The sequence below is a fragment of the Gopherus flavomarginatus genome, chromosome 5 (assembly GCF_025201925.1).
Source record: "Gopherus flavomarginatus isolate rGopFla2 chromosome 5, rGopFla2.mat.asm, whole genome shotgun sequence".
Taxonomy (NCBI): Eukaryota; Metazoa; Chordata; order Testudines; family Testudinidae; genus Gopherus; species Gopherus flavomarginatus.
The window spans coordinates 96,464,429-96,481,006 of NC_066621.1; the positions used below are offsets into that span (position 1 = coordinate 96,464,429).

The following is a 16,578-nucleotide window of genomic DNA, read 5'->3' on the forward strand; positions in this document are numbered from 1 at the left end:
AACTGTGCTATGAAACTAGGCAACTGACAAACATAGGGCAGCTGCTAGGTTCTATATACCTTTACTTGAGTTGATTTGTCCAATATTGGCATTTGCTACCTTTTATATCACAATTATTTGGAATTCAGCCCTTTTCAGTTTTAAAGCCTGACTTGAAACTGACCAGACCACAATAAATTTGAACCTGACCCAAGCTAGAGATCGTTGAGTTGTTTTCATACCCGACCTGAACCCAACTCTTGCAGTTAAGTCCTGTTGGAGTTGGGTCGGATTGCAAGGGTCTCATGTGTAATGGGGGTGGAGAAGGTGTGGAAGAGAATGGGAGGGGGCAAGTGGTGCCATTGCCTGTGGAGCCAACAGCTACTGCACCCGTTGTAGCTGTGCCCAGGAGGAGGATGGTGGTAGTAGCTGGAGTTGCTTCAGTTTCAGTCTTTCAGTGGTTGCCAGGCTCCCCAGCATTGTGCCCCATCTGTGATGGCTCCACACTTTGGCTTCCCTGCCCAGGCCCCAGCAGCACTGGGTGAGCCCCCGGCTTCCCGCATCACCTCCTGCGGGTGCTGCCACACAGACAATGGGGAGCCTGCGCAGGCGAGCCAAGTGTGGAGCTGCCTACAGGGTGCAAGAGCAGAGTTTTTCTTCCTGCAGTTGCTGCACAGTTCCTAGGAGGGAAGGATGAAAGGAGAGACAATGGCAGCAGGGTTGGGTTCAGGAGGTCTGGCATGGTAATGTGAAGCACGGTGTCTTCTTGTTACAGCATTGACCTCTGCGGACTTAGGTCTACTTGGGCCTAATTTTAAAGCCTAATCCTAACATGACCTAAGCCTGAGAATTTTGAGTTGTTTTCGTATCTGACCTGACCCACACCCAACCCTTGTTGTCAGGTTTGGGTGGGGCTGCCAAGGTGTACTTTGCAGCATAGTCCAATTGCTAACTTTTAACTGTAGCTTGTGAGAAAATGTTCATCAAAACAAGATTTTGACCAAAAATGAAACAGAATGTTTTGATTTATTCTATTCTTTTCCACTTGGTACTTATTTGAATCCTGATGCATATAACAACATAGCATGGATATGTAGCCTAATAAACATCAACATCATTAAACAGAACAGTAATGTTCTGAAACAGTAGAATACAAACCAGCTTTTTAATGCAATCTTCAGAGAGCTAATAATGTTATTCAAAATTAAATAATAATAGCAAAGGGGAAAGAGAAAGTATAATATTAAAAAAGGAACAAAATATCTATGTTTTTCTGATGAAATATGGAGAAGCTGCAAAGCTGAGATGGGAAGATAACTTGAAAACTGCTACCTTATGTAGTTAAACAATTTAACATTTTCTGAGTCTGACTTTACTTGGAACTAGATAGCATTTAAAGCTCCTACAACTGAAGTAGTTATAACAGTAGCTCAGATAGGCTCCAGTCTTGCAAACACTTGATTTCAATGGGAATACTCATGCAAAGAAGTGTAAGCATATGTGTAAGTGTTTGCAGTATTGGAACTATGCCCACAAAGATGTCTATAACATTTGGAAGGAAATGTTCAAGGGGTAGGACAAAAGGCAGTTTTTAGTTAAAATGCTTCCAAGACTTCATCAAATTAGTTTCCATTGAATCTCTTCCTCTTTACAGGCATGTGGAGTGGTATATTTTCCTTGGACGTGATGTACTTCTGGAATTTAGCCTTTGATTCAGAGGACTTCTGGTACAGATGGACTAGAGACCGAGTAAAAGACATTGGTGGGTGGTTTATCTTTTTTTTAATCTCATTCACCTGTTGTTTTTGTTTTCCCGTACTTAGTACGCCACACTTGTCTGATGTATAAATAATACACACTAATTTTGAAGGGATTTTAAAGCCTTACTGCAAAGATAGCATAGTCAGAGGGGGAAGGGCAGGAAAGGGGTTAACAGGATCTTCTATTGTTGTGAAGCAATCTCTTTTCTTGATTTAGGAGCTACTTTGCCTTGAGTAAGGGAGATGCAAAGGACATAGGAAAAATATTCAAGGGTAATCGCCAAGTTACCACCTCAAAAGTTGAGGGAGCAGTGTTGTCTTCATAGAAGGCCCTTGACCCTGCATACTGTTCCCTGCACCATACACCAAATCATAGGTATCAACTCTATGGGGACTCTGGGGCTGGAGCACCCACAGAAAAAAATAGTGGGTGCTCAGCACTCACCAGTGGACCCTGCTGATCAGCTCCTCCCACCTGCCAATGGGCCCTGCTGATCTGTTCCTCTCCCTCCACCCCAGCACCTCCCAAACGCAGATTAGCTGTTCTTCTTCGAGTGCTTGCTCATATCCATTCCAATTAGGTGTGTGCGCGCCATGTGCATGTTCGTCGGAAGATTTTTACCCTAGCAACACCCGGCGGGTCGGCTGGGCGCCCCCGGCGTAATGCCGCTATGGCACCGAATATATACCCCTGCCGACCTGTCCGCTCCTCAGTTCCTTCTTACCGCCCGTGTCGGTCGTTGGAACAGTGAAGCGCGGCTTAGCTGATCTCCACTTCCCTAGCTATTCACTCGTTCTAGTACTTATTGTGTATATAGTTTAGTTTTATAGTTATAGTTAATACTTTTAATACCCTTTTGTAAACTTAGTTAGTGTATATAGTTCAGAGGGTTGGGGATTAGCCCCTTCCCCTCTCCCAGTGCCCAGGCCCTTGCCTGGTTCACTGGGTTTCAAACTGTGCTCGGCCTGCCGGTGGCCGATGCCAATGGGAGACCCCCACGACTCCTGCCTAAAGTGCCTGGGAGAATCCCATCCTGCAGATAAGTGCTGGATTTGCAAGTCGTTTAAGCCGCGAACAAAAAAGGAGTGGGACTTTCACCTTAAGCAGCTCCTAATGGAGGCAGCCCTCACTCTTCCGTCTTTGGCACCGCGTGCCGCACAGTCTGCGCCGGGGAGAAATGCCTTGTTGGCACCGGAGAGCACCGGCACTGCGAAAATGTCCTGGCACCAGCCGTCACCGGCCCAGAAGCCAGCCCGGCACCGCTCCCTCTCCCCATGTGCCAGAAAGCTCAAAGCTCCTGCGGCTCCAATATCTGCACCGCAGTCTGAGCAGCAGCCGAAACCGAGCCGCCCGGCACCAGCAACTGCCGCAGCACCGGCAATCTCGGCACCGTTGATTCTGGCCATGCAAGAGCCGTCGAGTCCTGTGCATGACAGCTCCCCGGCACATGCCTCGGTAGAGTTTATCGTTCCCACCACGCCAGAGACCTTTTCGATGGTGAGGGAACTCATTGCCCTAACGGAGCCCACCCTGCCTCAACCCTCAGCACCGCCGGTGCGGGTTGTTACGTCAACAGGGAAACCTGCCCTGGTCAGGCCATCTTCCATCGACGCCGCAGGCAGGCAGCACTCAAGATTGAGGTCTTGCCAGCGCTCCCAATCTCGCCACCGGTCCTGATCTAGGCACTGCTCGCAGTCCCAGTACCGATCTTCTTCTCGGTACCGGTCGTACTCGTGGCACAGTTCAAGATCCCGCTCTCCGGACTGATATTCCAGACAGTGGTCCAGCTCCCGGCACCGTTCACGCCGCAGCCGCTCTCACCATAGAGCTTCACGATCCCAGTTGACCTCCCGGCACCGCGCCGGTCGCAGGTCCCGGTCACCCTCTCGGCACCGGTACAAATTCCGGTACCGCTCTCCGGTGCGGCACGATGTACGGTACCCTGCGCACTGGGCTCCTCCTCACGTGCTCTCTGCTCCACCATGGCCGTCACGGCGCCCATCTGAGTCTTCGCACACTGATAGCGCTGCCTATGGGGATTCAGAGACGCATAGCCGTGTCCTCCAGGAGGCTCAGGGCCCAGAACAAGCGCCTCAGTGGTCCTTCTGGACGCCTTGGGCATATCACCAGGCCCAAGGTGAACCCACGGTACCATCTCGTTCTGCCCCGTCAGAACATCGCGCACCAGAGGCCACTGTTAGCCGCCCTCCTTCAGCGGGTACAGACGAATCGGCTCTGGTGCCAGACCCTCAGGTGTTCCCGGACGCTGATGCTCCTCAGGAACAGGAGTCACTACATGAGCCAGTTGTGCTGGGTCTGTTGTCCTCCTCTTCACCAGACGAGGCAGTAGCCGGTACTTCTTTATCGGGCCCGCCCCCGATCGACCTCCCAGCCCACCAGGACCTTCTGAGGCGAGTTGCCTTAAATATCAATCTCCAGGTGGAGGAGGTCCCGGAGGTGGAAGACCCGGTCATAGACATACTGTTGGCGGATGCGCTAGCTCGTGTGGCTCTGCCATTCATCCGTTCCATCCAAGCCAAAGCGGACACCATTTGGCAATCTCCGGCATCTATCCCTCCCACGGCCAGAGGGGTGGAAAGGAAATACATGGTACCCTCTAAAGGATACAAATACTTATATACCCATCCTCCTCCATGTTCTCTGGTCGTTCAATCTGTGAATGAGCAAGAGCGCCATGGCCAGCATGCCCCTGCCCCGAAATCGCGGGAGGCTAGACAGATGGACCTATTGGGACGAAAAGTCTACTCCGCCAGAGGCCTCCAACTGCGGGTGGCTAACCAACAGGCCCTGCTCAGCAGATATAATTATAATACCTGGCAATCGGTGGGTAAGTTCCCTGAACTGGTCCCACAGGACTCCCGCCAGGAATTCCAGGCCCTTCTGGAGGCAGGAAAGAAAGTGGCACCGACTTCCCTGCAGGCCTCACTCGACGCTGCTGATTCGGTGGCCAGAACCGTGGCCTCGGGAATTACAATGCGGAGGATATCGTGGCTGCAGGTGTCAGGCCTACCTCCTGAACTGCAACACACTATCCAGGACCTTCCGTTTGATGGAGAGGGCCTTTTCTCTCAGAAAATGGACCCTAGACTCCAGAGTCTCAAGGATAATCGTGTCATCATGCGTTGCCTCTGGATGCATACTCCGCAAACCCAACGGAGGTCCTTCCGTACCCAGCCTCAGCGCCCTTACCCCCCACCCAGGCCACGACAAGACTTTGGCAGAAGGTGTGGTCGTGGGAACTGCAGATGGCAGTCGGGTTCCCAAAGGGGCCAGAATAACGGTCCCGCCAAGCCATCAGCGGGACCCAAACCGAACTTTTGAAGGTGCGCCCGAGAGCAGAGCACCAGTCCTTCCCCAGGATCCCCTTCAGTTTTCCAACCACCTTTCCTCCTTCCTCCCTGCGTGGGCCCAATTAACTTTGGATCGTTGGGTCCTAAGCACGGTGGAATTTGGATACCACCTCCAATTTATTTCGCCCCCTCCCTCCGACCCTCCCTCCCCGTCCCTCTTCAGGGGCCCCTCTCACGAGCAATTCCTCTGGCAAGAGGTTTGTACACTCCTTTCCATCGGAGCTATAGAGGAGGTACCGGAGGAATTCAGGGGCAAGGGATTTTACTACCTATATTTCCTAATCCCCAAGGCAAAAGGAGGTCTTCGTCCCATCCTGGACCTGCGCGGACTCAAAGTCTTTCTGAAGAAGTTGAAGTTCTGCATGGTGTCCCTGGGGACCATCATCTCATCCTTGGATCCCGGAGACTGGTACGCTGCTCTCGACATGAAGGATGCATACTTTCACATCGCCATTTACCCTCCGCACAGATAGTACCTACAGTTTATGGTGCACCATCAACATTTTCAGTTTGTGGTCCTTCCGTTTGGCCTCTCTACCGCCCCACGCGTGTTTACAAAGTGCATGGCTGTAGTGGCCACCGTCCTGCGTCGTTGACAAATACACGTCTTTCCTTACCTAGACGACTGGCTTATTCGCGGGACCTCCGAGGCCCAAGTCACCAGGCATGTTGCCATCATCACGGACCTATTCGACCGGTTGGGCCTGATGATCAGTCTAGAGAAGCCTACTCTAGTGCCCACTCAAAGAATAGAATTCATTGGGGCCATTCTAGACTCCAAACTCTCAACAGCCTGCCTTCCAGTACCCCGGTTTCGGGCACTAGTTTCGGTTATAGAAAGCCTCCAAACTTTTCCGACGACCTCGGCCCGCACCTGCCTCAGCCTTCTTGGTCACATGGCAGCATGCACTTTTGTAACCAAGCATGCCTAACTACGCCTGCGTCCCCTTCAAACCTGGCTCACCTCAGTTTACCGCCCAGGCAGGGACGCCATGGACATGGTTGTCACTGTTCCTCAGGGTGTTTTAGGCTCCCTCAACTGGTGGCTAATACCTTCCCTGGTGTGTGCAGGAATGCCATTCCAACCGAGACAGCCCTCAGTATCCCTAACAACGGAAGCGTTGTCTCTCGGCTGGGGGGCACACCTAGGCCATCGTCGCACGCAAGGCCTCTGGTCATCTCAAGAGCTAGCGTTGCACATAAATGTCTGGGAGCTGAGAGCAGTCCGCCTCGCGTGCCAGACGTTTCAACATCATCTGCAGGGCTATTGTGTTCTAGTGCTTACGGACAACACAACAGCAATACACTAGATAAACAAGCAGGGAGGGACTTGATCCTCCCCCCTTTGTCAGGAGGCTATCCAACTGTGGGAATTTTGCATAGCCCACTCTATAGACCTTGTAGCGTCCTTCCTCCCAGGGGTCCGGAACACTCTGGCAGACCATCTCAGCAGATTCTTTCTCTCCCACGAGTGGTCGCTTCGCCCGGACATTGTACATTCCATCTTCCAGAAGTGGGGCTTTCCCCACACAGACCTCTTCTCTTCCCGCAACAACAGGAAGTGTCAGAGGTTCTGCTCCTTCCAAGGTCTCGCCCCGGGCTCAATATCGGATGCCTTCCTAATCTCTTGGGCGAACCACCTGCTTTATGCCTTTCCACCCTTCCCGATGGTGCACAGGGTTCTCGTAAAGCTTCGCAGGGACAGGGCTCGCCTGATCCTGATCGCCCCTGCGTGGCCCCGACAACACTGGTACACCACGTTGCTGGACCACTCGATAGCCAACCCGATCCCTCTGCCCCTTCATCAGGATCTGATAACGCAAGACCACGGCAGGCTTCACCACCCAGACCTGCAATCCCTCCATCTCATGGCATGGCTCCTGCATGGTTAACCCAATCGGAGTTACGCTGCTCTGCCCCAGTGCAAGAGGTACTCCTGGGTAGCAGCAAACCTTCCACTCGGTCTACTTACTTGGCCAAGTGGAAGCGGTTTTCCTGCTGGTGTCAAACGCAGAATGTCGCACCTACCGAGGTTCCCATCCCCACTATTTTGGACTACCTCTGGTATCTTAAACAGCAAGGCCTTGCTATGTCATCTTTGTGAGTGCACTTGGCGGCTATTTCTACTTTCCACCCCGGAGAAGGTACTCACTCCATCTTCTCCCACCCTATGGTCTCAAGGTTCCTCAAAGTCTTGGAGGGTCTATACCCCCTAGTACGACGCCCCGCCCCTTCCTGGGACCTCAATTTAGTCCTGACGAGACTTACGTCCCCTCCATTTGAGCCATTGGCAACCTGCTCACTCCTATATTTGTCATGGAAAACAGCCTTCCTTGTAGCCATCACATCGGCTAGGAGAGTCTCTGAGCTTCGGGCTCTGATGGTGGACCCACCATACATGGTGTTCCACAAGGACAAGGTGCAGTTACACCCACATCCGGCGTTCCTCCCTAAAGTAGTCTCGGCCTTTCATCTCAACCAGGATATATTCCTCCCGGTCTTCTTCCCCAAACCGCATACATCTCGTAGGGAGCAGCAGTTACATTCGCTCGACGTCTGTAGGGCGCTCACCTTCTATATCGACCGAACGAGGCCCTTCTGCAAAACGCCCAACTCTTTGTTGCAGTGGTGGACCGGATGAAAGGCCAACCTGTCTCTTCTCAGAGAATTTCGTCCTGGGTAACGGCGTGCATCTGGACTTGCTATGATCTAGCTCTTGCCTCTCCGGGTCATATTACCGCACATTCTACCAGAGCCCAGGCCTCGTCCGCCGCCTTCTTAGCTCGAGTATCTATTCAGGAGATATGTCGAGCAGCTACATGGTCTTCAGTACACACCTTTACTTCCCATTATGCCCTAGTGCAACAATCCAGAGACGATGCAGCCTTCGGCTTAGCAGTTCTGCATTCTGCAGTATCTCACTCCGACCCCACCGCCTAGGTAAGGCTTGGGATTCATCTAAATGGAATGGATATGAGCAAGCACTCGAAGAAGAAAAGACGGTTACTCACCTTTGCAACTGTTGTTCTTCCAGATGTGTTGCTCATATCCATTCCAAAACCCACCCTCCTTCCCCACTGTCAGAGTAGCCAGCAAGAAGGAACTGAGGAGCGGACGGGTCGGCAGGGGTATATATTCGGTGCCATAGCGGCGCCACGCCAGGGGGCGCCCAGCCGACCCACCGGGTGTTGCGCACACCTAATTGGAATGGATATGAGCAACACATCTCGAAGAACAACAGATACAAAGGTGAGTAACCGTCTTTTCAGCAGTGAGCAGGAGGTGCTGGGGAGGGAGAGTGGAGCAGGGGCAGGAAGAGGCGGAGCAAGGGGGCACATTTGGCAGAGGAGGTGGAATTGGGGGAAGGGGCAGGTTGGGGCAGGAAGAGGCTGGCTGGGGTGGGGACTTGGGGGAAGGAGTGGAGAGGGGGTGGGGTCTGGAGCAGAGGTTGAGCACCCCCCGAGAAATCAGAAAGTTGGCACCTTTGCACCAAATTACAAATGGGACACCATTCTAGTTAAGTCTAAAATGTTAGGTTTTAATTGTAGATTTAATGTTTTATTTGTGGGTAGTAGTTCATTTAATGTACTGAGCTTTTGTGGGGTTTCTTTATTGTTTTGCTCCCACTCTGAGTTTTATTTGGATTCAAAACCGTAGCTTATTACAGTTATCCTTTTTATGGGTTGGCCAGAAATTCAATTTATGAATGATTGCATTCTTCTTCTTCTTTATTGCTTCAGAGAACTCCCCATCCCCAAATTAATCTAGACAAACTAAGAATTTTAGATTTTTTTTCTCCCTTTCTGCAGAGGAAGATCCTGTTCTGCACATAAAGCCTCATGACACAGAGACTCGCCTGTTGACTCCTGCAGGCGTCCTTTCTACTGCTTTCCGAGATGTCTTAACAGGGCGCCCAACAATTGCAGAATTCCCTAATTTCCTAAGGGGCTTCCAGATGCACAATGAGTACCTGGAGAATGAGCATTTTTCTACATGGAAAGGCACAGTAATAAAGCATGATTTGCAGTGGTATATTTTGAGATGGTTTGGAATGCACTGAGGAGAGCTGCGTGCAGTAGAGAATATGTGGATTTCATGTTTAAATTCCACCTCCCCTTCCTCTAGCACTGAAGTTTGAACTAAAGTTCAGTCTGTTGGCTTGTAAAGGGCTGAATGTTCATGATGAAATTGCTTTGTTGGGTCTCAGTTTTTTGTTGGGTTGCATGTCACCAGGCACAGTGACTGCAAAGTTGTGGGGAGGGGTAAAATAGATAGACAAAAAGGCTGAAAACAATGTCAGGTTGCAATGGGGTAGGAGCAGAATTCTCCTTTCTTCTCTTTGACCCATTTATTATTATTCATCAGGGAAGCAGCTCATCTATTCTTATGGTAGTTATAACAGGACATGTTTGTATTTCAGACACTGTGATAGACACTTACCCTAACAAACTAATTGAAACAGCACAGCACCCTCTATCCCTGGCAGATACTGGATTTTTTATCAATACCAGTTACCCACCACTCTTGATACCTCAGAGGAAAGTGGACGTCATCCTGCATTTAAATTACAGTGGAGGATCACAGACATTGGTGAGAAGAGTCAAATTATCCTTTGGTTTTTCCATTATGGCCATTTGCCTCAAAGCATTTAGCATTTAGTAGCCAAAACCATAGGCACCAATTGTGTGGGTGCTCCAGGGCTGGAGTATCCATGAAGTAAAATTAGCTGCTGCTTAGCACACCCTGGCAGCCAAGCTCTCCCCTACCACCCACTCCAGCCCACCGATCAACTCCTCCCCTCCCTCCCAGCGCCTCTTGCATGCTGCTGTTCCACCACATGCAGGGGGTGCTGGGAGGAGGGGGGATGGGGCATGCTCGGAGGGGGGGAGAATAGGTGGAGTAGGGGGGGAGCGGGGGAGGGAAGAGGTGGGGTGGGGCCTTGGGGGGGATGGGTGGAGTGGGTCCCATCACTATCACCTGGGGCTGAGCACAGATTGAGCGCCCCTGGGGAAAATTAGAAGCCGGCGCTTGTGGCCAAAATTACTAACTTTCCAACAGTAGAAGAGGAAACTGATTCCAGAAGAATAAAACTTCATTTAGTTTGACAATGGCACACCTCTTTGCCTCAGAAACTGTGGCCTAAATTCTCTATTTAATTGACACTATCTTTGCTTCTAATTCTCTGTTTTAATTACTAAATCTGTCAATGGCTGATCTGACAAGAAATCCTAACAACGGCATTGGTCCATTACTAGTTCAAAACGGTAGAATTGTTAATAATAGAGATGTTTGATAAATCTTTCTGTTCTGTGTATTGTACTTGAAGCAGGACTTAATTCAGGGAAGTCCTATGGCCTGTGTTATGCAGGAGGTCAGATAATAGATGATGACAATTGCCCTTAAAAATCTATGAATCTATATTATTCCAACAAATTCACGGAAGATAATTTATGAAGCAATTCTCAGTGTTCCTCAGTAATTTTCTAGTAAAACTAGGAAAAGTAATTGGCAGGCACACACAATAAGAAAAAAGTAATTATTAAGGCTGATAAAAATTTCTTGTGAAGAAAATATACCTACCAAAAAGTACAGTTGTGTTGAAACTGATTTCTTCGTGGAGGGGAATGTCAATTCCAACAAAAATTAGATTTTCCTGCATTAAATCTCAAATGACAAATCAATATTTTGAAACAAAACTCATTTTTTCATTTTATTGCAACTTACACAGTTGTGTCTTTTCAACTTTTTGGTTTATAAAAAACCCTAAAACCCCAACATTTTATTTAAAAATGGTGACTTGAAATGACAGTTTTAATTTTGGACTTAAAATGTTTAATTTTGGGTTGCTGAAACTCAAAAACTTGAAACAAAATAACATTTTAAGTTCTGTTCTATATAGGTTTTCATACTGTGCTCATTACCATAATATCTGAGTGCCTTCCAGTATTGCATTAAGCAATGTGACTACACATCTGTCACATGCTGTTTGTTCTCTCATTTTCTCCCCAGAGGGAGAAGTGCATGGTGTGTCATGTTTGGTAGGCGATGGTTGTTAAATAAATGTACCTGTTGATTTGTATTCCTATTAGAGGAAGCAAGATCAACAAAATTCCCCTTGCACTTGGAGTGGAAAGTGATGAGGTTTTTGATGGTCCTTTGTTTGTGGGGGAGTTCTTTTCACTGTCTCAGATCACCCCTGGAGAAGGTTATATCTCCTGCATGGACCAGCTTTACTCTTATTGTGGAGAGTTCCATTGTGACTTAGGAGTGAAGTTGTTGAAATGAAATGAAAAATGTTTCATTTTGAAATGTTGATTTGAAACAAAAAATTTCACTTTTAATCAGTTCAAATGTTTCTGAATAAAAAACTGTTTTCTTTTTTTTCTAAAATATTTAAGATGAAGATTATTTTTTTTGTTGTTCAAAATTGCTTACAGGAAAAATTTCAGTTTTCTGACTAGTTCTAATAGTGACAGTGTTCATCACAAAATTACATGTAATTACATGGCTATTACTTCCTTTTTGATTAGATGATATGAGGTTTTCTGGCAGCTGACTCTGTGGTAGATGGAACAATTCAATACCTTTTGGACTCAAATTTCTACAAGGTCTTTCATTAACTAATTTTGCATGTTACAAATTATCCCAATGAAGGACGGACTGGTAGTTGGAGCACTAGCCCAGGCTTTGGGAAGTCCAGGTTCAATTCCCCACAGACTTTGTGTGACATTGGGTAGATCACTTAGCTTTTCTGTGCTTCATCCTCTGATCTGTGAAGATGGGGATAATTGCACTTCCCTACCTCAGAGGGGCGATGTGAAGCTAAATACATTAAAGATTGTAAGGTGCTTGGATACTTTAGTGATGGGGCCCATATAAGAAAGATACATATACTCTTTGTGCTTTCCTCTCTGATGTTTCATTTCAAAATCTATTTAACGAATCCTCTTACTCGGTAGTAGATTTAAATTAATACTTTAGTTTTCAGCTGTCTGTGGAATCTATACTACTGTAACTGCTTTCTCATTTTGTTTCAAGTGCTACAGGGAGCAAAATAAACTGCAACATGAGTATTCTATGATGTAGTCTTTCTCCAACCTCATGTGTTCCCATAGGAATTCCTGTGTAACCCCTGAGGTATAGAAAGGCAGTTTAACATTAGTTACTGTGTTTCAGGAAATCCTGGTCTTTGTCCCTTCTTTGAGTTCTAAAATCTTTGTTCTGTGATGATTCAGCCTCTGGACCTAACTGTGAAGTACTTCTCAGAGCAGGGAATCCCATTCCCCAGAATCGAGATGAGTGACGAAGACCGGAAAAATCTAAAGGAGTGCTATCTGTTTGAAGATGCTGAGAATCCAAGAGCTCCTATAGTGCTTTTTTTCCCATTGGTAAATGACACCTTCAAAAAATACAAAGCTCCTGGTAAGTTATCAGCAGACAGTAATGTTATCTCCCTGATCAGCCTGTCCTGCCCGTTTCATATCTGAGGACTCTCTGTTGGCTGTATCCTCCTTTCTCATTTCAATATGATCAACTTTTCCATGGATAAGAATGACCATTTTCACTGAGTCAATGCCACTTAACCATCCATCATTAAAGGCACAGTGCTCATTTTAGCCACACAATTATTTTGATCTCACACACATGATGACTTGCTGTATATAAATGAAAATTAACTTAATCAAAAATGCAAATCCTTAAAATGGAGGGTCTGAGAAACACTATATTGTTGAAGCGATGCCCAGAACCACTGCAAGCTTCATTGACATCCGACAAAGTGGGTATTCACCCACGAAAGCTCATGCTCCAAAACGTCTGTTAGTCTATAAGGTGCCACAAGACTCTGCTGCTTTTACAAGATTCATTGACATCTACTGTTTTGGGGGTTTTTTAACACAAATTTAAAGGCATGTGTCATACACTTGGGTCTTGACTGGTTGGGAACTTTGCTTTCCACATTGTTGATAAATTGTATAGTCAATTGCTTGACCACACTTCAGTTTGTTATGAAATATACTCAAGAGACCAAATAACCAATGTCGGTCAGGTTCATTGCTTTAACTCAATAATAATATAGTACAGGAAAAAGGTTCTATGTGATACCACACTCAGAGAAGCCATCTTGTGCAGCAGAGTTACATTCACCTTACGCAGAAGGTGTGCTCCCAAAGTTACACCTCATGAGCCATGTTTTTATACCCTGCCGGTTTACAAGCAAAAGATATTGTGTACGTCATCTGAAACGAGATTTAAACGATCAGCTTTCTACTTTGTTTTTCTGGTACGATGGTATACTTCTCTCTCTGTTCTGAACACCTGCATTTCAGGCACCAACAGGCATGAAAGCACCTCCTAGGTTTGTACTAGAGTAGAAGAATCATGTGGCTTGTCCAATTTTCTTTGGAACATTCCAATACAGGCCTGTGAGAGTAACTCCCTTTCTGTTGCTATGGTAAAGAACTCATCTGTCCTGATCTTGACAGCTTTTTTAATTGTGCAAGCCAAAACGTACTTCAGGGGATGCAACAGGTTATGAGATACTTAGCATAAGTGAGCAGCATTATATAAAAATCATAGGCCAATTTAGGCCATATAACTGCTATATTTGTGCTTAATGATATTTGTGCTGAACACTTACTGATACCTTTTATTAATAGATGTATATATGCTAGCCAGCAGTCAATGGTATCAACAATCTGCGCACTGAATGGGTCATCATTTTCCCTTCAGTATGGCCAGCCTGTGTCGGCTGGGTCATTGTTTCACTGATTATAATACATTTTCGAGTGGCCATCTGTCTTTTACATTTTCTCCCGCTCTCAGTATTCCATTTTGTTTTTGCTCACTACCATTGAGGCATCTTCCTTTCTAGATTGGGGAAACAGATATGCAGACCATGTAGGTCCCCGTAAATGATACTCAGAGGGCTGACCTGTAGTAAGCGTTGTTACAGTGGGTTCTTCCTCATCCTGACCCTATCAGCAATCTGGTTTTCATCAGTTCTGGACAGTGGTGATGTAGAGATTGAAAAACTTGATTTTGCTAGAGATACTTGTATATCCCTGTGGCAATTAACTTTGCAAGCTATCTTGCTAGAGAGAAATCTCCCTCCCTGGCCAATTATTGTCCTGTTAATTGATATAAGCTCCAAACTGCAGTAATGTTTCATGGGTAAAACTTGCAACATTTTTTTCTTAGGTGTGGAACGCAGCCCCACAGAGATGGAGGAAGGGAAAGTTGATGTCTCCAGTCCCCTTTCCCCATATACTACAAGGGAGGTCTCATTTAGTGAAGAGAATTTTGACAATCTGGTGAAAATGACTGACTACAATATCCTGAATAATGAAAACTTGATTATTCAGGCCTTGCGCACAGCAGTGGAACGGAGGAAACAGCAAGCTCCCATATGCTATAAGGGAGCTCTCATTCAGTAAAGAGAATTTTGACAATCTGGTGAAAATGATTGACTACAATATCCTGAATAATGAAAACTTGATTGTTCGGGCCTTGCGCACAGTAGTGGAATGGAGGAAACAGGAAATAAAATAGTCACTCTCCAGTAGACTTAATCTCCCAGGATTCTATTTCTTGTGTCTTCTACTATGTAGAGAGACCAAAGCCTTTTGAGGGCTTGCTAATGTTATATATCCAATAGTAGCCTCATCATCATGCCTCCATAGACTCCAGTTCATCCAGTTAAGTGAAGGTTCAAATAAACAGAGTTTGCTAAATCACATCATGACCAAGACTTTACAGATGGTTCAATTGCAACCAAACTTCACACCTTCAAGGTTAAATTTTAGATTTTCTTACCTTATCAGTTTATCCACAGATATACATTCATTTTAAGTTAAAGAAGTGCACCTTGTCATGTTAATAAAATATATAACCCATTAAAAAGTATTTTAACATGCTCACACAAAAATATAACCGTGTCTGAATCATCCTTTTAAAAAGTCAGTAATTCTGCTTTGTTTTCTGCCAGAAATGCTGCTTTGTGAATTGGAGTCTTTATAGCACATAGCTAATCCATTTTGCTGGCACTATTTCATTGTCGTGGACACACAGGAGAAGAGTCTGTCGTCATTGATCTGATTATTTGTCTCTTGTCTCTGTTATTTTCAATTGGATCTCTCTGCTGCCCTTAGCACTTCAGTTTGATGACTCTTTGGCATTCTTAAAAAAAATCTGTGAAGTCGTCACTGTCCATAAACAATATCACAGGGTTCAGTGATTTTTGTTACAACTCATTTTCGCTGCCACACAAATTGTTAAATAACACATTATTAAAGAAGTAGTTCAAGGTGTATCTTTTCATAGGTTGCCATGCATAAGGGAGCATGCAGATTATTAGGAATGTGCAACTTTGATAGTGATTTTCAAGATACGTTATTTGTGTGACCAAATGTTGACTAGAAATATGTGGGTCCCAAGTGTTCAACTTGCCCAGCCTTCAGGTAGAAACACCTTCTTTCCCCTTCCCCAAGTGGCCTAAAATACCTCTCCCCACCAGTCTAACCTCTTTTGGAGCTGGATGGCCCTTCAACTTCTCCCTGATCTTCAGAAGGTGGTAGGTAGCCACAACCCTTGCTATAAATGGTCTTCTAGGGGGCTGCCCTGGGTGGTTCCTCTCTCTCTCACCTTTCTTAGAAACATTTTGTGGGTTGATAGCTGCTTGTGACAACATTCCCACAATCCTGCAGCAGCTAGATCGTTCATGAACTATTCCTGCAGACAGTGCTAGCACTAGACAACATGACTGAGGTGTTCATCAGGCCTTGCCACAGCCTCTAAGGAAACCCCGGCATTTTCTAGCTGCAACTAAGGGGCTCATCTTCTTGCTACCTATTTACAACCCAGAGCCAGTGAATCAGAACTGACAGTGAGAATGGGAATGTGTTTTTGCTCGTGCTCAGGCAGGGTGGACAGGATACTTCTAGCTCATCCAGAAGACTTTTCTGGACATGAGTGGGAGCAAAAAACAAGGCTGTTCCCTCAGAGAAACAGTATTAGGGGGGCAGTCAATCAGAACTACTTGAATATTGGATGAAGAGAAGTGGGCCATCATTTTTACTTACTGTAGTAGTTATGCAGTAGGTATGGTCTTGAAAGGATATGAGGTAATCCTGTTTTTGTGTGTGTGTTCTGCACCTTTAAACATAGAGAAGTCTCCCTGCCTGTGACAAGGACAGTTGTGAGACAGCCATAATTGTATGTTTCAGGTCAGACTCGGTATGTAACAGAGTCAGCAACAGTTGCTCACTCTATCCTGGAAATCTATATATGTACTTTTGTTGTTTGTTTTTTAATTGGAAATAAAACACATTCAGACTAGAGGTACGTGTTTTACTCTTTGCATATGGGGAAATACAGACTATAAAAAGATTCAGGTTTGAAGTGATTTCAATGGCATAGGCAGAATGTTCTTCATTTATTATATCATTTTGCCAGCTACCTTTCAACTCTT

General features: G+C 46.3%; 1 protein-coding gene across 1 annotated transcript in view; it reads left to right on the forward strand.

The window, feature by feature from the left end:
- LOC127051949 (cytosolic phospholipase A2 epsilon-like) overlaps positions 1-14,545 on the forward strand; it is a 40,027-nt gene extending 25,482 nt beyond the window's left edge. The window contains exons 15-19 of the mRNA XM_050954965.1: positions 1,634-1,741; positions 8,921-9,112; positions 9,532-9,701; positions 12,347-12,533; positions 14,310-14,545. Coding sequence (XP_050810922.1) covers positions 1,634-1,741; positions 8,921-9,112; positions 9,532-9,701; positions 12,347-12,533; positions 14,310-14,545 — 893 coding nt within the window. The remainder of the gene's footprint in view (positions 1-1,633; positions 1,742-8,920; positions 9,113-9,531; positions 9,702-12,346; positions 12,534-14,309) is intronic.
- Positions 14,546-16,578: the final 2,033 nt, after the last annotated feature.